The following is a 25,170-nucleotide window of genomic DNA, read 5'->3' as shown; positions in this document are numbered from 1 at the left end:
TTGCGTTGCAAAAATATTCACTACTCAGGAATCATTGGGAAATTGGACTCTTCCGTCTGTTCATCCATCGCCTCTGTGCTCACTAACTCACACTGGCTCCCAGTCTTGCCCTGATTTGCTGTTGAAATTCTCATCCTTGTTTTCAGCTCCTTCTATGGCCTTTTCTCTCCCTATTTCGGTAATCTCCTCCAACATCACAACCCCCCTCTCCAGCACTGAGGTCTCCGTAATCCTTCAATTCTGACCCTTGTGCCTCCCTTATTTTTAACTGCTTCACCATTGGTGGTCATACTTCCAGCTGCGTAAGTTCTAGAATTCCCTCTTTAGTTAAGGCTGGGATGGACAGATTTTTTGGTCTCTCAGGGAATCATAGAATTGGTACAGTACAAAAGGAGGCCATTCAACCCATCTAGTCTGTACCAAACACAATCTCACCCAGACCCTATTCCTGTAACCTTCATTTACCCTGATAATTCCCCTGTCATTAGGGGCAATTTAGCATGGCCCATCAATCTAACCCACACATATGTGGACTATGTGAGGAGACTGGAACGCCCGAAGGAAGCCCATACAGACACAGAGAGAATGTGCAAACTCCACACAGACAATGACCTGAGGCTGGAATTGGACCCAGATCCCTGGTGCTGTGAGACAGCAGTGCTAACCACTGTGCCACCCAACCACGAGGTGTGGAGAGTGGGTGAGGAAGTAGAGCGGAAATCCAAGATTAGCTATGATCATATCAAAAGGCACAGCAGGCCTGACAAGCCATATGGTTCATTCTTGCTTCGATTTCTATTCTCATCTCTTTTCTTTTAAGACATTCCTTAAAGCTTATTTTATTGGCCAAGCTTTTGGTCACCTGACCTAATATCTCCTACGGCTTGGTGCCAAACTTTCCATTCTTGTGAAGTACCTTGGGCTGTTTTATCACATTAAAGTCACCATATGAAGACAAGATACCATTATCCAAGTAATGAAAGGGAAAGGCCTCTGCTGCTGATGGAGACATTCCATTTAGTGTCAGAGCAATGGAATGGTTCCAACAAGTGGCTCACACACCTCAACATATGCAACTGCCTCCAATAGCCTTCTTCCAGCTAACTGGGAAAGTTCTTAAGGAATCTGTTGTTCCAACTTGATGGAGAATCAATAATCTTTTCATTTATTTATGGAATATGGACGTCACTGGCTGGGCCAGCATTTGTTGCCCATCCCTAATTGCCCAGAATAGATCGCTAGGTCAATTCAGAGGTCATCTAAGAGCCAACAACATTGTTATGCATCTAGACTCACATAGAGGCCAGACCAGATAAGGATGGCAGATTTCTTTCCATAAAGGACATTAGTGAAACAGATGGGTTTTTAAACAAAAAAAAAGGATAATTACTAGACTTTTAATTCCAGATTTTTATTGGATTTGAACATCTGCCATGGTGGGATTTGACTCCTTGGTCCCCTGAATTACTCTGGGTCTCTAGCTGACAAGTCCAGTGATAATACCACTATGGTGCTGTCTCCCCACGCTCAGAATGAAGCAACAGTTAGGAGGAAGAGATGGGATCAGGATGGCAAGAAACTAGGAGATAAAAATACCTTTCTGAAAATAAACTAAAAGTTTTTGAAAGCTATCATTCAAAAAAATAAATCTGGTTGGGTATAGTCACTTACTGTTCAATGCCATGCTTTGATTCAACAAGTCAGACAGCAGTTGGGATTTTCAAAACATTTCCCAGAAGATAAATCTAGATCACCGATTAAGTCTATGTAGGATTTTCCATAACAGCTGACTTTTCTTAGCATATTGTACCCCTGTCATGCTCCATATAGATTGGCAACTGGTCCTTGATCAACCTGGGTGCTTCAATACGTCTCACAAATGGCAACACACCTCACATCTCACAGATGCACCAATACAAGCCAGTGTGGCTCGATATGCAAACAGGGCCTATCTGATTTCCCTGAGTCCTTGTGTGCACTTCCTCATTCAGTCACTACTCGCACAGTATCTTGGTACAGCACACTCTGTACCCACACAGTTTATTATTTGGCAGCCACATGAGTTACTTGTAAGGCCGCCAGTCTGTCTCTGTTCCCAGTAAAAATGTTCCTGTCAATGACTCAATAACACTGACTTGAGAAGACCTTCGCTGAGTGCATGTTTTGATTTGCTTGCAATTCTTGTTGTCACTGCAAGTGAGATATCAACTGCCTGCCAAGCTTAACAGTATCTGAAGATGCACTCCCATTTGAATGTTTATTTAACGCATAACAATGGGTGGGGGCAGGGGCAGCTCCATCCATAAACTTTGACCTTTTGGAATTTTTACTTATCATTTTAAATTTTTTGAGGTTTTGTGGCCAGTCCGTTGAATATATCAGTGGCAAAACATTTCAGGGTCATCCAACGTCATGTACAATGAGGTGTGTTGTGTGTCTGAGAAGAAAGGGTGATGATAGTTCCCAAATCGCTCCACGTTCAGGGATTTTATTCACCTCATGTCTGGTTCTGTGCTGAACTAATTGCTAGGGATTGGTTTCCATGATTACTCCATGATCATAGAATCCCTACAGTGCAGAAGAGGCCATTCAGTCCATCGAGTCGACCTCAACTTTTTGACAGAATATCCTACCCTGTCTCCCACCCTATTCCCGTGACCACACATGTTTACCATGGCTAATCCATCTAACCTGCACATCTAACCTGACTGCGGGAGGAAACTGGAGCACCCGGAGGAAAGGAAACCTACGCAGACACAGTGAGAATGTGCAAATTCTGCACAAAGAGTGACCCAAGCCGGGAATCAAACCCGGGTCCCTGGAGCTGTGAGGCAGCAGTACTGACCACTGTGCCACTGTGCCACCCAGGTAGGGCCAGTCAATTCTGCCCACAGTGTCCAATCCATCAAAAATGACTTTGAAAGAGCTTTGCCTGCATACTTGTGAAACTGACTTCAAGAAGGACACTCGCATTTGTCAAACGGTCCTCCCTTTGAATTTGGAGGATGCGGCGGAGACATTGCTGATGGAATTTCTCAAGGAATCTTCTGTGCTGAGGTCTCTCTCCAGTACAGAAATGTTGTGACAACAACTGCTTGGTACGTTTGGACTTGTTGATTTGCAGAGATATATGTAGTCAAATATTCACTGTAACTCAATAGTTACATCTGCTCTAATATCCCCTTATCTGGCTCCAGTGTTGCTTGATGATGCTCCTGTGGAGTACCTTGGGACATTGAAGGTGCCATATAAAAAGGATGGAAAATTTCCTTCCCCAAAGGACATTGGTGAACCAGGTGGGTTTTTACTGACAATGGCTCCACAATTATCAGCCAATTTTTAATGAATTTAAATTCCACCATCTGCTGTGGTAGGATTTGAACCTGGGTCACCAGAACATTAGCTGAGTTTTAGGAGCAATAGCCTAGTGACAATACCACGAGGCCATTGCCTCCCCTAGACAGCTCCCATCAAATCCATCTTTAAGTAAACACACATTCAGCACAAAACAAGGAACATTTGAGAACATTCTCATAATTAGATCTTTTTACCTTATAAGTTCATAAGATAGCGGAGCAGAATTAGGCCATTCGGCCCATTGAGTCCACTCCGCCATTCGACCATAGTTGATATGCTCCTCATCCCCATTTTCCTGCCTTCTCCCCAGAACCTTCAACCCATTGCCATCTAAAAATCTGTCTAACTCCTCCTTAAATTTACTCACTGTCCCAGCATCCACCGCACTTCGGGATAGCGAATTCCACTGATTCACAACCCTTTGGGAGAAGCATTTCTCCTCAGCTCCGTTTTAAATTTGCTCCCCCTTATCCTAAGACGATGACCTCTCGTCCTAGAATGCCCCAGAAGAGGAAGCATCCACTCCACGCCTACTTTATCCATATCTTTTTCGCAGAAGACAAAAAAATCCCGAAGCGACTAAGAAATTCCTCCTGCTTACATTATCAGTGCGCAATCTCGCTTTCATACGCCTGGTGTTTATTTGAAATGCAAGAGTTAATATTGACAAAATGTACCGAGGCGGGAAAAATGTTCAGCGGCAAATTTTCTCCTGAAGTGAAAATAAACAGTAACATCTGCAGTACAAACTGGTGGAACTTGCATATAATAATAAACTTTTTTCATCTTCTTCTCACTAAGCACCATCTGCAATCTGTGGATATAAATAGTCCTTTGTACCAGTTTCTCAGATGGCATTTCTCGAACACACCAACCTCTCTTTAAGTGCCCCTTTCCCTCACAGTTAGGGGTCTTGCTCTATGGTCTTTTGAATACTTTACACCCCCAATTAACACAATTGCTCAGCAAGTGAATCTTTGGGGACTAATAACTACACATTGTTTCCCTTTACTTCCTAAACTGTTATGTATTTTGTAAAGCAATATGTACAGATTTGTAGATATTAATCTGCCAATAAACAGCGCTGTTGTTTCATAGTCTAATCTGTGTGACAGGAAAACAGTCGACATGTTTTCTAACTGTCGGAACACAAAAAAACTATTTTTAAAACTGTCAATTGCAACATTGCGAGGGTGTTCTCCTCCGCTTTTGTGTGGACATCAATAAAGATTGTAGCAACAGAGAGAACAAAGAACAATTTGCATTTATATAGTGGCCTCCAAGACCTCAGAAACGCCCCAAAGCACTTTACAGTGTCAATGAAGTACTTTGCCACGTATACTAAAACAGCAATGTGATAATGACAAGATAATCTGTTTTTTAGTGATGTTGATTGAGGGATAAATATTGACCAGGGCACTGGGGACAACTCCCCTGCTTTTCATTGCAATAATGCCATCAGATATTCCGCATCTACCTGAGAGGACAGAAAAAGGGTCGTGGGTTAGGCATCTCATCCGAAAGATTATCCCTTCCGACAGTACAGCACTCCCTCAGTACATGTCTAAGGTCGCTAGTCTACATTTTGTGCTCAGGTCTCTGGAGTGGAACATGAACCCGCAACTTTCTGACTCAGAAGAGTACTACCCACTGAGCCAGGCCTGAAACCCAAAGCAGCTGTCGGGCCTTCCCCTGACAATCTGTTTTCAAACCAAAGAATTTTCAACTTTGTCTTGACTAATACATTTTCTTAAAGAGGCTTTCGGCATCAGAAATTAATGATCCAAGCTAATGGATTTCACACCAAAGCAACGAGTTTGATCATCTAGCATCCCAGGCCTACCTGGAATTTTGACAAGTCTTGCTTTTAACCTGGCAATTAAAAGAAAATGCACCAAGGTAAATAAAACAGCCAAATGCGATCTTTTCACTTCAACCTAATTTTTAACATGCTGCAAGTTTGATTTTCAGAGAACCGACACCCAAAGGGGAATTTAATTGAAAATAGGATGTGCTCTAGGGGAAGGGGAGACATTAAGAAGTGGTAAGTAGTAATGGTTTACTCACCAGCATGATCTGCTGCCAGCTGTTTATGACCGTGAGCTGTTGTGGCGCGTATGTGTGTGTGTGTGTCTTTGGAGGTGGCACAATTTGGAAACAGTGCACCGTTTTCATCTCTAGAGCGCTCTCTTACTCCCCGCTCCTGCAGTTCTGAGTAATGTCACATCTGGTCACAAGGGCTTGCTCATCATTTCTAAGAAGTCAAAATTCATCTTGGGCGACCATACAATAAAGGAGAGGGTACTGAGCTGGCTGCCTGGTTTGAGGATGAATATTGGGCAAGGTGCATAAGCGAAGGCTAACTCGATATCATCTACCACCACTCAATCTGAATACATAACCTGGTGTGTAAACACTAGAGTGCCTATTAAGATCACCGTATCAGTCAATGAAGTGGAACCTGGGAACCAAATTTACACCAGAACTCATGGCAAACAGCCTATTTCACAGCAAACAAAGTCTACTCACATGGCAAATAGTCTACAGAGTCTACTTAAAAAGGATTTCTACTTGTTGAGATCCTTGGCTTTAACCTTTCAAAGGAATGAAGCAAAAAGTAAATATTGTGGATTCTGGAATCTGAAACAAAAACAGAAAATGCTGGAAGATATCAGCAGGTCTGCCAGCATGTGTGGGAAGTCTCACAAGACCAGGTTAAAGTCCAACAGGTTTACTTGTAGCAAGCGCCACCTGTTGGACTTTAACCTGGTCTTGTGAGACTTCTCACTGTGTTTACCCCAGTCCAATGCTGGCATCTCCACAGCATTTGCGGGGACAGAATAGAGCCAATGTTTCTAGCCTAGCTCTGACACAGGGTCATGTTAGACAAGTGTGATACCCATACTTCACATAAGTGTATCAAGCGCGACCTTGAACGATTCTCTCCTGGAATCCAGGACCCTTTTCAGGAGAGGAGTACATTGACTGTCGGAGAGGTCTAACTTCAAAGCCTCACAATCCCTGAGCAAACTCTTCCCTCTCCCTAGGCGTTGTTAAAGACCCTCACCCTTTCCAGCTCAAGATAACCATAGTTCTGAAGAATTCACATTTGACTCCAAATGTTATCTTTCCTTCCCTTCCCATAGGTGCTGCAAGGCCTGCTGAATATTTCCAGCACTTCCTCTTTTTATTTCAGCATTCCAGCATCTGCGGTAGTTTTCTTTTAATATCATACACACAAACATGATGAAATCTCCAAAAGTACTCAGAAAATGTGCTGGAACAGTTCTGGTATAGTACAACCATTCTTCTTTGGGGTAGACGTCCCATTGCGATGGCAGCAGATTTCTCAGAATTTGAGATCTCTCAGGGAAAACTGCCTCCTGAATAACGCAGAGTGGAGACATTTGAACGTACGGAAATGACGAGTGGCAAAAGGTTACTTAGCCCAATGAACGTGTTGCACAGATGCTTGAATAACCATGGCTTAGAGTCGACACTCCCTGCACAATGGGAGTCATGTGCTTTTCCAAGAAGGCAAAAACACAGGTGACAACCCAAGGGTTTTGTGGGAAAATCATTTTCTAAATGGAATGTCAAATGTGTAGTGGCAGGCAGGACATGCGCCAATTTAAACTGCTTGCTCCTTCAGCACAGCATCCGGCATTCATGATCATAGAAATCATAATAACCTTACAGTGCAGAAGCAGGCCCATCGAGTCCACACGAACAACAATCTCACCCAGGCCCTATCCCCGTAACCCACACATTTACCCCACTAATCCCTCTAACCTACTCATCCCGGGATGCTCAGGGGCAATTTAGAATGGCCAATGCACCGAACCCACACGTTTTTGGACTGTGGGAGGAAACTGGAGCACCGAGAGGAAATCAACGCAGACACAGCGAGAACATGCAGATTCCGCAGTGACCCAAGCCGGGAATCGAACCCAGATCCCTGCAGCTGGGAGGCAGCAGTGCAAACCACTGTGTCACCATGCCGTCCAAATGTTTAGCTTTTAAGTGCTATCCTTAGGCCAGGAATCCAGGTTGTGGTTCAAACCCCATTCCAAAACTTGACCATGAAACCTCGATGGGCACTCACAGTGTAATCGTGATGGGGTGCTGCACTGGTGAAGGGGCCTTTTTTCTGTTGAGAGCTTATATACTAAGTCCACCCTCTCAGACAGAGCACTTTTTTTTCAAAGAGGAACATTATACAAGGCATTGGTGAGTCTGCACCTGGAGTATTGTGCACAGTTTTGGATCCCTGTATTTGAGTAAAGATGTAATGACATTGAAGGCAGTTCAGAGGATGTTGACGAGATTGATTCCAGAGATAAGGGGTTTGTTGTATGAAGGGAGATTGAACAGTTTAGGCCTATATTCTCTGGAATTTAGAAGAATGAGGGGAGATTAAATTGAGGTATTCAAGGTGATAAACGGTATGGATAAAGTAGACATGGAGCAAATGCTTCCTCTTGTGGGATATTCTAGGATGGGAGGTCATAGTATTAGGATAAGGGGTAGTAAATTTAAAACAGAGTTGAGGAGAAACCAATTCTCCCAAGTGGTTATGAATCTGTGGAATTTGTTAGCCCTAAGTGCAGTGGATGCTGGGACAGCATTTGATTCCAAAGGGAGGTGAATTAAAATCAGCAGAAGTAGGAGGGCTGGCACAGCACATTCCATAGAGTGCAGTGCCAAGCGTGACAAGTAACACTCACCTGATGAAGGGGGCAACCTCTGAAAGCTCATGTTACCAAATAAACCTGTTGGACTTTAACCTGGTGTTGTGTGACGACTTGCTGTGCCTACCCCAGTCCAAAGCCGGGAACTCCACATCGTGAAAAGTAACCACACAAGGTAAATTTAAGAAGGAGTTAGAGAGATTTTTAATTGGTAATGGATTGAAGGGTTATGGGAAGAAGGCAGGAAAATGGGGATGAGGAACATAGCAGCCATGATCGAATGCTCGAGCAGACTCGATGAGCCAAATGGCCGAATTCTGCTCCTACATCTTATCTTATGAACTTATAAGAAGATCGTAGATCTTACTGTGCCCTGGGCCAATATTTATCCCTCAACCAACATCACGAAAACACACTGTTTGGTCATTTATCTCATTGCTGCCCATGGGTTCTTGTACAAGCCGCCATATGTCCTACACTTTACATTTTAAAATGGACTGGAAAACACTTTTGGAAGTCCTAAGGTCACAAAAGGGGCGGCATAAGTGCAAGCCCTTTGACAAAGGGTCATCTGGACTCGAAACATCAGCTCTTTTCTCTACTTACAGACGCTGCCAGACCTGCTGAGATTTTCCAGCATTTTCTCTTTTTGTTTCAGATTCCAGCATCCGCAGTAATTTGTTTGTACGAGTTGTATAATGGACGTACAGGTAGCAATGCCCGACCAACATTCAGTGTGCGTTGGTGCGTGAAAAGGACGCCGGTTCGTTTATTGCTGAAATTGATGCCTAAACAACGATAAATTATTTCACAATGATGCCGCCTTGCCCAGATCGAATAACAGGAAGTTGAATTCCCTGAGGTAGCATCATTCCAACAAACAACGGTTGACACTTTGCTGTCACATGTGTTTCTGCTTATGATAGAGCCGTTGATGTTTACAACGCTGAAGAACATGACATCCGATTTCAAAGAGAGGTGAACTCAAACCAGCAGAAGTAGGGACCCTGACACAGCACATTCCGTAGAGTGCTGCGTCAAGCATGAAAAGTAACCACACAAGCAGCCGATGGATCTGTCAAGGCAACAACTCATCCCAGCCCGGGTTCCAAGTACTGTTTCTGTTGGCCAGAGGATAAATGAGGAGACTAGCATTCTGTTAAAGAGACGCATTGTCTTCTCTTCACTTGTGCCAGTCAATATGTAAACCACAACACTCAGGGCAAGAGCAAAGGCTCATAAGAGTGGAATTAATGTTAAGTCCAAATTGCTGAAGCATTGCAAGGAAGAGCACTTATGCGCTGTAATATGCTTCACACTGCCATCTATTAATATAAAGAGGTCATTTTACGATACCTCATTTTATTCCACCCAAGCGGCGTCTGTAGTTTACAAAACTGTCAAAGAAGCATTCATATTCTTCACCAGCTTTTTTTTTTGCACTAGGATTTTCGGTACTTTGAAAACGTGGTTTGTTCTCACTGGAACGACGGAGGTTGAGGGGTGACCTGATAGAAGTCTACAGAATTATAAGGGGCATGGACAAAGCGGATAGTCAGAAGCTTTTTCCCAGGGTGGAAGACTCAATTACTAGGGGGACATAGGTTTAAGGTGCGAGGGGCAAAGTTCAAAGGAGATAAACGTGGCAAGTGTTTTTACACAGAGGGTGGTGGGTGCCTGGAACTTGCTGCCGGGGGAGGTATGATAGTAAGGGGTGTCTGGACAAATACATGAATAGGATGGGAATAGTGTGATGTGGTCCCTGGAAAGGTAGGGGGTTTTAGTTCAGGTGGGCAGCATGGTCGGTGGAGGGCTGAAGGGCCTGTTCCTGTTCTCTAATTTTCTTTGTTATTTGTACTTAATTGGGTTTAAAGGATTGGGTATGATATAAAGGGTGTGAACTGAGAGATGAGCAGGAGGAGTTGGTTAGTTTGCATCTATTGCCTTGTTGTGGGACTTTGCGGCCCTCTGGCAGAAACCCCATAGCAGATGCAGTGAGCCAGCCACCAATTTCACCAAGACAAGAAGATGCTGCCCGCAGGAATGGGTAGATTGAGGGGGAAGGGTGGGTATTGGGAAGCGTGGGGCTGAAGATTCTGGCCTTACACTCTCAGTATTATCCGCTAATGGAATCCTGATTCACGAATGTGTGGAATCACTAATTGCAAAGTTGTCCCTGTCTCACAGAAGGAGGAGAAACTTGTACTTAAATAGCAACTTTTATGACTCCGGGGCCAATGAAGGCCGGAATACTCTGACCGCTCGCTCTGGTCCCGGTGTGCGGCGGCTACATTGGGAAATCCCACTGCAGTCAGTGGGATCAGAGGAACCCATTGCTAGCAAACAATGCGCCACCTCTCGATGCTGAGAAACCTGCTGATGGGAGGCTGGACTATTCCGCCTGTAGCGTAACAATTAATTCAACAAACTGAAACGTTAAATATTCAATACTGTTGGGTGTATCGCCATTGTCACTTCGTCTGCAACTGAGAAGTTGGAAAATTACGAATGGGAGAAAATGACCCGTTCATTAGCAACCTTTCACATCCTCGGCACCCCACAGGTAATGTGCACTTTTAGTTGTTCACAATGTTTTTTTTTTGCTGAGTAAAGGATGTGGAACTAAGGCAAAAAAATGGAATTGAAGTACAGGTCATTCATGATCTCCTTGAATGACGGAAGGGCTGAATGGCCTCCTCCTGATCCTGGAGTTCCTTTGTTCTGTAGACAACAGCACGAGCTTCTAAGTTCCATCGTATTTAGTACAAACAACGACCAACATTTCTAATCAGAATTATTATTAGTCTCTGTGCTTTCAGGTAAATGTCAAGTGATTCAAGTTGGGCCAATCAAGCACAACTGCACATTTGCCAACATTGTACTTCTTTCCTGTAACCACTGCTGACACAGTCTATCAAATAGGCTTCCAAGCACCGACATAAGAATATAACATTAGTTTCATTAAAGTATAATTTGCCACTTTAAAACAGACAATAACATGGGACCAATGTTTCACTTTTAACAGTGTTTCTTTCCTGAAATTTGAAAATTGTGAGGGGTCCACTTACCTCGCCAGGTTGTGGGATGGTCAGTTTCGGTAATTTGCACTTGGCACTTGCAGTGCTGGGCTTTCCGTCCAGGAGGCTCCCAAACAACTGGCTGCTAAAAGCATCCTCAATTTCCATGAGTGGTTTCAGCTCAGGTGACTCAATAGGAGCTTGGTCCTGTCCATCCATCGGCCTTACATAAGCAGTGGGCTTCTGCTGTATCATGTTTGACTTGGAATAGAGTCCTGCGGGGAAGTTCTGAGCAGAAAGTGTACTGCTACAGGGTATCAGTGACGTAGAAGGGGCTGGGGATTCAGAAGCATGGGAAACAGCGTCGGTGTCGACGGGGGACTTTGTGTGACAGCTGTCCTTGTAGGAATGGTCTCCGCTGCTGGATTTGGAGTGACTGTGTCTTTTGGAACGCGAAGTGGCATTGGGGCTGGGTGACGGCGACTTAATGCACTCGTCCGCAGCAGCCTGGTGATCACCCTTGTGCATCTCTGCCTGGTTGCAGTAAAGGTCACTGTACCTGTCCTGCATCTGTTCATGCACGACGGGATGCTTCCCTCTGCTCTGCTGACTGCCGGACTGGCTGTTAGACTGCACACCGTGCCCACTCCCGGAGCCGTGACCACCGCGAGACCAGTCCATCCGGGATTTCTTGTTGCCCTGGTGCAACAAAGTCGAACTCAGCGACAGAGAGGAGGAAGGCGGAGGCATGCATGTCGACGAATGACTGCTACTTTGGTGGGACGGCACCATTTTGGTTCTCGGCTCGGCGAAGAAGCTCTGCTCCATTTCCTCGACTGGGGTCTGTGGCAGCAAAGATTTGGGGATCCCCACAAGGTGACTCTGGTTCGAGCGGTTCGTTAACAGATCCTTCATTTCATCATAGTTACCTAACGTACTCTGCACACGATTGGAAAGAGCATCGCCCTTGCTTGTCTGAAAGAAAGTAGATGGCATACAAAACTAAACAGTAATTATTTTAAAAGCACAACGAAGAATCCTTACACTGCACTATAATCATTCCGCTCCACTGACCGAGGATGATTTGTTTGCCACATGACATTAGGTAAGTTTGCTCGTGATTTGCATACTGTGGAATGTTACAGTACCCAAAACTAATAAATACCATCATTTGTGAGGCTACCGTGGTTGCACAGAAACCTAGCTGGTTCACCAATGCTCCAATAGGCCAGTGGGAAAGGTGCCACCCTTAGCCATTGTACCACACATGTGACTGCAGTCCCATGTGGTGCAGCAGTGGCACAAGGAAGTGGCTCGGTGGTTAGCACATCTGCCTCACGGTGCCAGGGACCTGGGTCCAATTGTAATTTTGGGTGTAAAGTTTGCACGTTTTCTCCTGTGTCTGCATGAGTTTCCTCCAGGTGCTTTGGTTTTCTCTAAAGATGTGCAGGTTAGGTGGATTGGCCATGCTAAATTGCCCCTTAGTGTCCAAAGATGTGCAGATTAGGTGGAATGCCCATGCTAATTTGCCTCTTAGTATCCAAAGATGCGCAGGTTAGGTGGTTTGGCCATACTAATTTGCCCCTTAGTGTCCAAATATGTGCAGGTTAGCTGGATTAGAGACGCTAAATTGCTCCTTAGTGTCCAAAGATGTGCAGGTTAGGTGGATTGGCCACGCTAATTTGCTCCTTAGTGTCCAAAGATGTGCAGGTTAGGTGGATTAGCCATACTAATTTGCCTCTTAGTGTCCAAAAATGGGCAGGTTAGGTGGATTGGCCAAGCCAAATTGCCCCTTAGTGTCCAGAGATGTGCAGGTTAGATGGGATTGGCCATGCTAATTTGCCTCTTAGTGTCTGAAGATGTGCAGGTTAGGTGGATTGGCCATGCTGAATTGTCCCATGGTGTCCTAAGGTGTGGAGGTTAGGGGGATTAGTGAGGTAAATGGGTTAGGTTATGGGGATAGGATGCAAGTGGGCCTGGGTAAAGATGCTCTCTCATAATCGTTGGTGTAGACTCGATGGGCCAATTGGCCTAGTTCTACACTGTAGGGATTTGATGAGTTGACTGTTAAAACCCTGTGAAATGGCTGGGACTACTCAGCTATTACAATCAAACATTGTGTTGGAAAGATCCTGCTCGATGATGCATGGGCCGTTTATAAAACTTTGTGGGCATCATCCACAAAACTGCAACCAAATAAAAAATTATCACATGGGTGGGACCAGCTGTGTGAAACAGCCAGTCCCAGGGCTGCAGCAGATATCATTTCTGTCACACTACTGATAATGCCAAAGGATGTCAAGCCAATCTTGATAGGTCATTAATTTAGTCCTCTCAACAGTTACCAAAAGAACAATTGCTTTTGAAAGTTGCATACTAAAGGCACCAGAATATACACACAGTACCAGCCTTTGATTTTTTTTCTGCTCCCTTTAAGTTTGGCAATTATTCTGTTGAGGATTGGAAGGAGGGAGTTAATCATTAAACATTTGGGTACATAATTTTTACTAAACAATTTGAAATAAGTTTGTAAATGTATCCACTTATCAGCCCTGAGGCATATTATACAAGTTGCCTATTGCAACCAATGCAGTACCATTTTTTGACATTTTTCTTCTCTTAAGCAAAAACTCAGAAGATTTGAGTTGTAAAGAGCAGAACCACATTGTAAAAGTAATTTGTTGGCCTTGCTTATTTACCTACAAGGAATACAGCACTGTAGGTTGGCAGAACAGGACTAGGTAGCCTTGGAACCACAAAAGATTGGTTTGGGCTTATGGATGATGACCATGTATCAACATTTCACTTTCAGCAGTTAAATACGTGCTAGTACACACACACACACACACACACACACAGGTTAATGACTATTACACAGGAATCACAAAATAGAAAAGATTACATTTTCAAAAATTTCTTATTGCATTTTAGACCTTAACTTCCCGCAGAACCAAAAATGTTATTTCAGTCAGTGCAAAGGGGCTTTTGTCTGCAACCTCCAACACAACAGAGCCATCGGATTGGTTTCTTTTCGAATCTTAATTCCTGAATAGTTTTCCAGAATCTGGCCTCTAGCCACAAGGCATTGTGGATGTGTGGATCTGCACTCTGGATGTCCGCCCCATTGGTTTCCCCCCCAGCTGGAAACCAACCCCCTGCCACCCCACCCCACACCCACACGCCCCACAACTACTACACTTGCATAACTCTTCAGTCTTCCCCCAAAGACAAACCTGGTTCAGGATTATTGCCCGAATGTTGGCTAAGCTCCCCAAATCAATGGCAAAAATATGGATCAATATTTTAGCCACACCACACTATTTATCCACTTTCCCCTTTTAGTATCAAATGTGGAAGGCATGCCACTTCCATTTTAGGCCCACTGTGCAGCTTACCCATCTCATCTACAGGTGAAGCCATTAATTAATTGGTTCTTTCTTCAAATACATTTACATTCCCACTGTCTGCCAACGAGGAAGATTGTTTACACTTTAAGAGGGCGGACATCCCTAATGCCTGCCCTGAGTACCTGCTCATTCATCTATTTCAAAGCTGGGACCATGAAGGCCGTAGCTTTTTCCTTTCTTGGGTTTCACTTTGATTGAAAAAGGTTGCAACAAAAAAAATAATTTCGACCAAAGCCAATCTACTCACACAAATGAGCTAATTCTGGGAACTGTCGGCGTGAATTTCTCCCACATTTGCCTGAATTGAACAGCAGTTACTGCAAATTGATTAATTAGTGGCACGATTTGAAGCAACTCAGAGTGTTAGCGTCCTATCGCAATCATTTTTTGATCTGCTCTGAATGTGCAAAGGGTGCAGCCAAACGCTCCCGGGTGCAATGCCAACGTTAAACTGAAATAACATTTCAACGCATTTGGACCAGGCTACCTTGTAGGGTTCACTGAATAGATTAAAACTCGAAGCAAACAGATCCTCATCTTGATGGACTTCCTGGTTCCGTCTCTCCCATTCCTTCCTCCGCAGCGCATTCCGATCCTGTTCGTAGTGACTGCAACAGACATTGGGGAGAGGGCATTTAAAGACACGTGCGCTGAAGCTGAGAACTGTGCAGAGCTGACGGGCTCGTGCGACAGGCAATAGATCAAATTTTATGCCCTTTGAGTAAAGTGCCAGAGCCTCGGAACCCTTGATATGCTGAACAACTCATTCCACAGAAAGGATGGGTGGGGGGGAGAGGGGGATGGAGGGCTTGTTGGTCGGGGTGTGGGGGGGGAGTGGGTGGCGACTTGGTGGATGAGGCCATTGAAAGCTTGGAGGAAAATTTGTTTAAAAAAAAACAAAGGAGAAGGCAGGCTCCAACTTGCATTGACAACCCTCTGGGGACCTGCAGCTTAGGGACACCCGTGTGCGCTCAGCCTGCATTGATTTGTTATGAGCGTTTGGTAGCAGTTAATTAGCGAACAAACTCAAGATGACAATTTAAATAGTAGATTGTGCACACGATATGTGTCGCACGAAGTAAGCCCAACCTCTGCTGGCTTTTTGCACAGCACAGGCACTCATATTAATAAACTGCCTTACAGGTGAGAAGGCAAATTTAGTCTCTGCTGAGGTCAGCTGAAGTTGAAAAATCACCAAAGAAGCTCCAACCAATTTTCCAGCATTATAAATAGACCTAAATAGATCACAATGGGGTGTAATGGGGAATGAACCATATTACTCTGAGGATTAAATACTACAGCAATCCCTCTTTCTGCGGTTAAAACGTCAATTATTAATTTAAAACAGCAGCTAATTAAACTTGTGGTTGATCATTTGGACCCTTTCTTCTGTGAGCTGTGGCAATGTTTACACTTGTATAAGCATGTTAACTTTAATCAGCTTCTTACAATAATCAAAGGGAGCTTGCTTCTGTCTTGTTCCAAAGCATCTATTTGTCCTTCTCAACATAAACCACAACAATGGGCCGGATTCTGGGAAAAATCGTGGTCTGTTCATGTTATTAATGCTTAAATCAACCAACAAGATCGGGGGATAAAGAGGTCCGCCGTTAGTTATGATGTTCAATAAACACCACTCTGCTTTTTTTTCTTACAAACTCCATCTCGCCTTTACCCTCCCTATTTTTAAGGAGATTGCTGGATTTGTCCATTAATTGCTCAATAAGCTTCCTGCAGAAAGTTAGGACTGGCAATTGGCAGCATAAGAACCCAGGGCAGAGATTACAAAAGCAGAGAGATCATGATAGAGTTGGTGAGGCCACAGCTAGAGTACTGTGTGCAGTTCTGGTCGCCACATTATAGGAAGAACGTGATCGCACTGGAAGGGGGCGCAGAGGAGATTCACGAGCGTGTTGCCTGAGACGGAACATTTAAGTTAAAAAGAGAGTTTGGATAAACTCGGGTTGTTTTCTCTGGAGCAGAGAAGACAGAGGGTGCAACCTGATTGAGGTGTTCAAGATTATGAGGGGCATGGGCAGGATGGATAGGGAGCAGCTGTTCCCCTTAGTTGAAGGGTCAGTTACAAGGGGACACAAGTTAAAAATGAGGGGTAGGAGGTTTAGGGGGGGAATTTGAGGGAAAACCTTTTTATCCTAGAGGGTGGTGATGGTCTGGAATGTACTGTCAGGGAGGGTGGTGGAGGTGGGATGCCTCTCATCCTTTACCTGAATGAATACTTGGCACGCCATTCAAGACTGTGGGGCCAAGTGCTGTCAAGTGGGATGAGGTGAGCAGGTCAGGGCCTTTCATGCCTCAGTGCGGACTGATGGGCCGAAGGACCTCTTCTGCACTATATTAGTCTGTGATTCTGTGAACCCTTTTAACAATGTGACTTTGGTAAATGCGGAGATCTTTCTTGGTGCTCAGCAGAAATTTATTCCGATGGTTAAAAAGGACAGTAGGAAGAGAGGTAATAAGCCGTGGATAACGAAGGAGGTGAAGGAAAGTGTTAAATTAAAAGCGGAGGAATTTAGAGTAGCTAAGAGCAGTGGGCGAGAAGAGGATTGGGAAAGGTTTAAATGTCAACAAAGATTGACAAAAAAGTTGATAAAGGAGGGTAGAAGAAGCTATGAAGCTGGGCTAGCACTTAATATAAAAAAGGATAGCAAGAGTTTTTATAAATATATAAAAAGGAAGAGGCTGGCTAGGGTGAACGTTGGTCCCTTAGCGGATGAGAAAGGGGACCTAGTGGTAGGGGATGGGGATATGGCTAAGGTCTTGAATAACTTTTTTGTTTCTGTCTTCACGGAGGAGGACGTGAATAATTTGCCGGGTGTTAGCGATGGAAAGGTGGTAGGACTGGAGGGTCTTAATGACATTACTGTTACTAGAGAGGTGGTGCGCGACAGACTGGAGGGGCTGATTGTGGACAAGTCCCCAGGACCGGATGGAATGCATCCGAGGGTTCTGAAAGAAATGGCGGAGGTGATAGTGGATGCCTTGGTGGTTATTTTCCAGACGTCGCTGGATTCCGGGGAAGTGCCGGAGGATTGGAAAACGGCTAATGTTACGCCGTTGTTTAAGAAGGGTGCCAGGCAAAAGGCGGGGAATTACAGGCCGGTTAGTTTAACGTCTGTGGTAGGTAAAATGTTAGAATCCGTCATTAAGGAGGAAATTGCGAGGCATCTTGAAGGGAATTGCTTGATAGGGCAGACGCAACACGGTTTCATTAAAGGGAAGTCGTGTCTGACAAATTTACTGGAGTTCTATGAGGATGTGTCTAGGGCAGTGGATAGAGGAGAGCCGGTGGATGTGGTCTTTCTGGATTTTCAGAAGGCGTTTGATAAGGTACCTCACAAGAGGTTACTGCAGAAGGTCAGAGGACATGGAGTTGGGGGTAGGGTGTTAGCGTGGATAGAGGATTGGTTGTCAAATAGGAGGCAGAGAGTGGGGGTCAATGGGTGCTATTCGGATTGGCGGATGGTGACTAGTGGGGTGCCCCAGGGGTCGGTGCTGGGGCCTCAGCTATTTACCATTTATATAGATGATCTGGAGGAGGGAACCGAGTGTAGGGTGTCGAAATTTGCTGATGACACCAAGATTGGGGGAAAGGCAAATTGTGCGGAGGGTGTGGAGAGTCTGCAGAAGGATCTAGATAGGCTGGGCGAATGGGCCAGGAAATGGCAAATGGAATTTAATGTTGGCAAGTGTGAGGTGGTCCACTTTGGTAGGAAGAATGGTAGGAAGGACTATTACTTACGTGGCGAAAAACTGCAGCAGGCGACGGTGCAGAGGGACCTCGGGGTCCTTGTGCATGAGTCGCAAAAACCCAGCCTGCAGGTGCAGCAGGTGGTCAGGAAGGCGAATGGGATGCTGGCCTTCATAGCGAGGGGGATTGAATATAAAAGTAGGGAGGTCTTGCTGCAGCTGTATAGGGCATTGGTGAGGCCGCAGCTGGAGTACTGTGTGCAGTTTTGGGCGCCGCACCTGCGCAAGGATATTTTGGCCTTGGAGGGAGTGCAGAGGAGGTTTACTAGGCTGATACCGGAGTTGAGGGGGTTGAGCTATGAGGAGAGGCTGAATAAACTAGGCTTGTACTCGTTAGAGTTTAGAAGAATGAGGGGAGATCTCATTGAGACGTATAAGATGATGAATGGGATGGATAGGATAGAGGTGGAAAGACTCTTCCCGCTCAAAAAAGACAGTAGGACTAGGGGGCACAGCCTCAAGATAAAGGGGGGGCGGTTCAGAACGGAGTTGAGGAGGAACTTCTTCACTCAAAGGGTGGTGAATCTCTGGAATTCTCTGCCCGTTGAAGTGGTGGAGGCTGCCTCGCTAAATATTTTTAAGAAGCGGGTTGATGGGTTTTTGATAAGAGAGGGGATTAAGGGTTATGGGGAGAGGGCGGGAAAGTGGAACTGAGCCACGACAGATCAGCCATGATCTTATTGAATGGCGGGGCAGGCTCGAAGGGCCAGATGGCCTACTCCTGCTCCTATTTCTTATGTTCTTATGTTCTTACTACCAATCAACCTTCCTAGCCTAGAAACAGAGCAAATGAAACTGTTCAATCTCATTTCTGCATGTAGTAAATAGTTGTTGGAGATTTAAAAGTAAATTAAGTCTAACATTTTAAATATTTTCCTCACTTTTCCTTACTATTTTTTTCTCCTCTTCATTTTTCTGTCTATATGACCCTACTTCCTCCTCTGATGTCCCTTAACTCTTATACCTAAAATGTGGAGATGCCGGCATTGGATTGGAGTGGGCACAGTAAAGAGTCCCACAACACCGGGCTAAAGTCCAACAGATTTCTTTGGAATCACGAGCTTTCACAGCACTGCTCCTTCATTGGGTGACTCTGATGAAGGAGCAACGCTCCGAAAGCTCATGATTCCAAGTGAACCTGTTGCACTTTAACCTGGTGCTATGACACTTCTTACTCTTATTTCTAAAGGAGGTGATCTGTTGGCCCCATTGTTCACTAAGATCTCAGAGCTCTGATCCCCCTCACTGTGTTGGTATCAGCTTATATATCCACCAATTTACAATGCCAACGAGTTGTGAGCATAAGGGCACAGAAAGAAGTCTAAGCAACAGTGCAGAAGCACGAGATGACCCAACCCAGACGATTCCCACTATTTTCACAAGATTGGCAAAATAAAGTGCAAGGACGTTAAATGCATAATATTAGGCAGGCAATAACAACAATAGCCTAGCATATACTGTTGCTAATGAGCTAAAAAGGAACGTTAACAGGTTCCTGCAGTGTACGTCTGTAAAACAAGATCAACTTGCTTATCCTGAATGGGTTAATGTTAAAAATGACAGGCAGAAGGAATGAGTATATGGATCATGGATCTGCCAACAGTAACCCAATCTTTCCAAATAAGTAGCCTGTCCATCAGAGGCATTTTCGAAACAAGTGAAATCATATTTCAGCGATAATGAATGCGTAGAGCAATAATTAGTGAGTAATACACCCGAGGATTAGGTTGGGCATGTTACAAAATCAAGCATTTAAAATACTTTCAGGAGTGCATCATTACTTTGTCACTTCATTGATAAGTGTTGCTGTATTCTTAGATTACACAGTTTGAACTCTTTGAAGTGTATATTCCACATATGTTTGGATTTAGACCAACATTTGTACCTTTTCCTAATAACTGAGTATATAAGTGTATGTTTGTTTTTTTTAATTGACTGTATAGTGGCAGCTGGCACCGCAATGGTAGAATTAAAATAATTCAGCGTTAAATCCTAATCATCACTGGTGTCAAATCCCAGTCTCCGCTGTGTCAAATATTCATTTGATAATGCTCAGTGAACGTTCGGGATGTTTTGCCGCATGGAAGCTGCTACATAAATGCTGCTGTTGTTGGTGTTTTCCACAAAAACCGTTTCCCAAACCAAGCTGAATCATGTAAGAAAGGGGCAGACATTTTTAAAAAGCCGCAGTTACAAAATTTCAAAAAAACCCAAAGTGTTTTACACTCAGTGAACTATTTCTGAAGTGCAGTGAACTGTCTGACCAACTAGCACATGGCAAACAGCAACAACTTGCATCATTTGATAATCTGGGCAGGATTTTGTGGCCTCGCTCATCCCAAAATTGTAAAATTCTGCCCCGAGGTCAACGGCCCTTTCCACGGTCCGCCCTTCGCCCACTCTGATTCCCGTGGTGGGCGGGACGGTAAAATTCCAGCCCCATCTTTTAGTGCTGTTGGTTAAAGGATGAATGTTGGCCAAGATATTGGGAAGAATCGTCCCTGTTCCACTTTGAAACAGTGGCAGCAGTGTTGGGAGGTGATGAATGATATTTTTTGCTCAGCCATGGTAAGTGAACCACCTATTGGGCCGACCACCCAATGGCAGCCACTCAGGAGGTGCCCCAATGCCATCTCCCACACCCTCCACCTGGATACTATAGCCACAGCTCTGCATCAGTCTGTCAACTCCAGCTGGATGCAACACGTGGTCCCACCAGGGTCTCAATGACAACAAGCACCCGCATCCCCCCAGCCCCCAAATTCCCCTCAAGCCCACCCCCATGCTCGTGGGCAGTTGGGCAGCTGCAAGTGGCCAGTGTTGGTACCCTGATGGGGGACCTCGCTGCTGCACCATGTCATGACTTCGATTGGGATGTGTGATGATGGACATCACCGTCACGCCGTGTATAGGGGGCACATCAGCGTGATGTTGCAGCCTTTCTGGCTGAGGCATTGGCTTGTAAAGGGTTAACAATTGGCCTCCACTAAGTGGCATCGCAGCCTGGCTGCAAGGCACTTGTTGGCATGACTACTAGTGAAGGGTGGCCTTTCAAGTAACTTCCTCTTGTGGCAGACCAGGCACAGCTGAATCATGTGATGCCAGCAGTTAGCTTGTCCAGTGCATTCCCAGACGGCACCCTGTTTCTCCCAGGTTACAAGAGGTACAGAGCTGAGCCATGATCCATTGAGATCTGGCCATTACACACAAACACCCTGACAATTGGTTTTGGATTGCTGGGCAGCTTATAGTCTTTGTCCTCACACCACTGCCTGAGTGTGAGTTCGCTGAATCTTCAGTATGGGGGCAGTCTCAGAGGCAGTGCTCCCTATTGGCATGCTAATGTATTAAAATGAGCATTCTGTGGCCCCATAGCATGTTTCATGGCAGTCCACCAGTGAAGGGCCATAAAGATCAGAAATTGGAAACTAGCCGACCTTTCCAGGGATGGGCAAGACTCGGAGAACGGCATTCTTTGTTGACCTTGGGTGAGATTGTAAGAATCTCGGATGGACATGTCGGTAAAATTCTGCCCAGAAAATGGGGGTTCAAAATCGCCCCCAGTGTTTCAGATCCACGACCTATCATCAGAAATTTATTAAGTGCTTGCAACATCTTTTATGAGGGAGATTAAATTGAGTGGACCTGATTAAATATTACTGTCGGGAAAGCGTTATTAACAAGTCGAACGTTTAACAGATTCATATAATACTCCTTTGCTTCCTTACCCCCCATTAAAATACAAATTATTTTGTGTTAGAATATTGGCGGCAGTCATATCCTGTAACGTGTGAGGGGAATGAAGCTAAGTGTTGGTGCCAATTCTCAGCAAGACTGGTAGTATTACCTGGAGGGGGTGTTCATAAGTCAAGCTACTCTACCCTGAACCAAATCCAAACTTTACCTCCATGGAGACATTCAAACATATTTATTAAGTGACTAACTCAATTCCACATGACTGAGGGTGAGAAAACACAGACTTCCTTGTAATCACAAGGAAATATCATATCTAAATATTGATTCATGGAATGTTAAACCTCGTTGGCAAGGCCAACATTTATTGTCTATTCCCAATGGCCCTTGGAAAAGCTTTTTTTTATTCATTCGTGTAACGGGGGTATCATTGGCTGGCCTGCATTTATTGCCCATCCCTGGTTGCCCTTGGAGGGTGGTTGAGAGTGAACCACATTGCTGTGGCTCTGGAGTCACATGTAGGCCAAGCTGGATAAGCAAGGAAGATTTCCTTCCCTAAAGGATTTCAGTGACAAAGATGGGATTTTCCAGCAATGGTTTCATGGTCATCGGTAGATTCTTAATTCCAGATAATTTTTATTGAATTCAAATTCCACCATCTGTCATGGTGGGATTTTAACCCGGGTTCCCAGAAAATTAGCTGAGTTTCTGGAATAATAGTCTAGCAACAATACCACTAGGCCATCGACTCCCCACTCGTGATGGAGAGCCGCATTCTTGAACCTCTGAGGTGCATGAGGTGTAGGTACACTCACGGTGTTGTTAGGGAGAAGATTCCAGGATTTTGACCCAGTGATAGTGAAGGGATGGTGATTTTTTTTTCCAAGTCAGGATGGAGGGGAACTTGCAGGGAGTTGTTTTTTCATTTATCTGCTGCCTTTGTCCTTCTAGGTGCTGGAGATCATGGGTTTGGAAGGTGCGTTGTTTTTCATGTATTTATATACTTAATAAATATATTAAATACACTCATACATTGAAAAGTAGATATAAAGTATATATGTGCGATATATTTATTATATAATGGTCAGGATTCACCCCTCCATCACTGCCAGAGAGAATGGAGAATTCAGCCAAAGCTCCATTCATTGCAGTGGAATCAGGGAATCCCAGCCGCAGGTCAGTCAGAGACTTCTGGCCAATATATATAATACATAGGCTTTTAAATATAAACTTCATTTGATATATAAATTCATGAAGAATGTGCTTAGTGCATACACTTCCCACATTTTCACATTTTTAATATATTTATATTATCATCCAATCATCTCAGCTCCAGTTCATCACTGTAGAAGCTCTTTAAGATAGTGTCAGGTGCAACCATCTTCTGCTGCTTCATCAATGACTATCCTTCCACCATAAAGTTAGCATTATGAACATCCACTGATGACTGCACAATACTCAGCACCATTTACAACTCCTCAGATGCTAAGCAGTCCATGTCCATACGTAGCAAGATCTGGATAACATCAGGCTTCAGCTGATAAATGAAGTAACATTTCCACTACGCAAATGCCAAGGCAATGACCACCTCTACTCAGAGAGAATTTGACCATCTCCCCATGACATTTGATGGCATTACAATCAATGAATCTCCCACTATCAACATCCTGGGGGTTCCCATTGACCAGAAACTGAACTGAACTTGCCATATTAATACAGTTGCTACAAGAGCAGACCAGAAGCTAGAAGTTCTGCGGTGAGTATCTCACCTCCTGATTTCCCAAACTCTGTCCACCATCTGTAAGGCACAAGTCAGGACAGTGCTGGATGTTCCTCACTTGCCTAGATGAGTGAAGCAGCAAAAAAAGTCAAGAAGTTCAATACCCAGTTGATCAATATCCCACACAGCACCTTAAAACTTCACTTCTTCTATGAGCACTTGCAGTAATCATAGATCTCCTGCAGTGCAGAAAGAGGGCAGTTGGCTCATCAAGTCTGCACTGACCACAATCCCATCAGGCCCTACCCCTGTAGCCCTACATATTTACCCATTAATCCCTCTAACCTACTGACCTCAGGACATTAAGGGGCAATTTTAGCATGGCCAATCAACCTAATCCGCACATCTTTGGACTGTGGGAGGAAACCGGAGCACCTGGAGGAAACCCATGCAGACACGAGGAGAACGTGCAAACTCCACACAGACAGTGACCCAAGCCAAGAATCAAACCCGGGTCCCTGGAGCTGTGAAGCAGCAGTGCTGACCACTGTGCCACCATGCCGCCCTAGTACCACTGACAGTAGTGCGTACCTTTTACAAAATACACTGCATCAACTCACTCAGGTTCCTTCAATCCACCTTCCAAACCCAGAACTTTTACCACCTAGAAGAAAAAGAATCGCAGTAGCGAGCAACAGCCACTATCTACAGTTTCCCTTCCATATATCATCCTGATTTGGAAATATATCGCCATTCTTTCACTGTCGCTGAATCAAAATTTTCAAACTCTCTTCCTAACAGCACTGTGGGTGTACCTACACCACATGGACTGCAGTGGTTCATGAAGATGGCTCAAAACACTTTGCAAAGGCAATTAGTAATGGTAATAAAAAATTAGCCATACCAGAGGGGCTAGTTTTTATTACCATTTATGACAAATTACCATTTATTGCAAATTAAAAAAACCACTTGTGTATTAATGCAAACGTTACATTCCAGAAACCAAACTCCAGCCAACTACACTACAAACAGATACTGTGGGTGGGATTCTCTGGCTGTACTTTCTCTGAAATCGGAAAATCCCACCTGGGGTCAATGAGACTTTGCCATGGGAATTATAGGGGGTGGGACAGGAAAATTTGCCCCTGTGACTGAGTAAAATAGTCCTTTAAACCAGACCCTTCCAACTACAAAGAATTGTAATTGTCCTCTGAGTAACCTCACAAGACGATATGATTGCTTGGATATTTCGACAGTGGTACCCTTATGGATAGGGTCCAAACATCACAACCATCACCTGACTCCAGACTGCCCACAGCCAATCCCACAGGAGCAGGCCAGAATTATTTCAGGAAGGCCGAGATACAGTAATGGCCATAATTTGTCACTGCGCCAATGGCACCTAATGGGAAAGCATACAGTCTGCAGTACATCAGCTAATCTTTGCTAATGATAGCCAGAACCCAACCACATCACATTAGTTTGCGTAATAAAGTTTTAAAGCCTTGACTCATACT

General features: G+C 44.5%; 1 protein-coding gene across 2 annotated transcripts in view; it reads right to left on the bottom strand.

Moving 5' to 3' along the window:
• aff2 (AF4/FMR2 family, member 2) overlaps positions 1 to 25,170 on the bottom strand; it is a 473,840-nt gene that overhangs the window by 350,476 nt on the left and 98,194 nt on the right. Inside the window, exons 2-3 of one of the 2 annotated variants that reach the window (XM_080187812.1) lie at positions 14,960 to 15,080; positions 11,117 to 12,067 (exon numbers count right to left, since the gene is read on the bottom strand). In XM_080187812.1, the coding sequence (XP_080043938.1) occupies positions 11,117 to 12,067; positions 14,960 to 15,080 (1,072 nt within the window). The remainder of the gene's footprint in view (positions 1 to 11,116; positions 12,068 to 14,959; positions 15,081 to 25,170) is intronic. The other variant, XM_080187813.1, reaches the window with a different exon arrangement.

The sequence above is a fragment of the Carcharhinus amblyrhynchos genome, chromosome 4 (genome assembly GCF_965287045.1).
Source record: "Carcharhinus amblyrhynchos chromosome 4, sCarAmb.v2.hapA, whole genome shotgun sequence".
NCBI lineage: Eukaryota > Metazoa > Chordata > Chondrichthyes > Carcharhiniformes > Carcharhinidae > Carcharhinus > Carcharhinus amblyrhynchos.
This window is presented reverse-complemented; position numbering and strand designations above follow the sequence as displayed.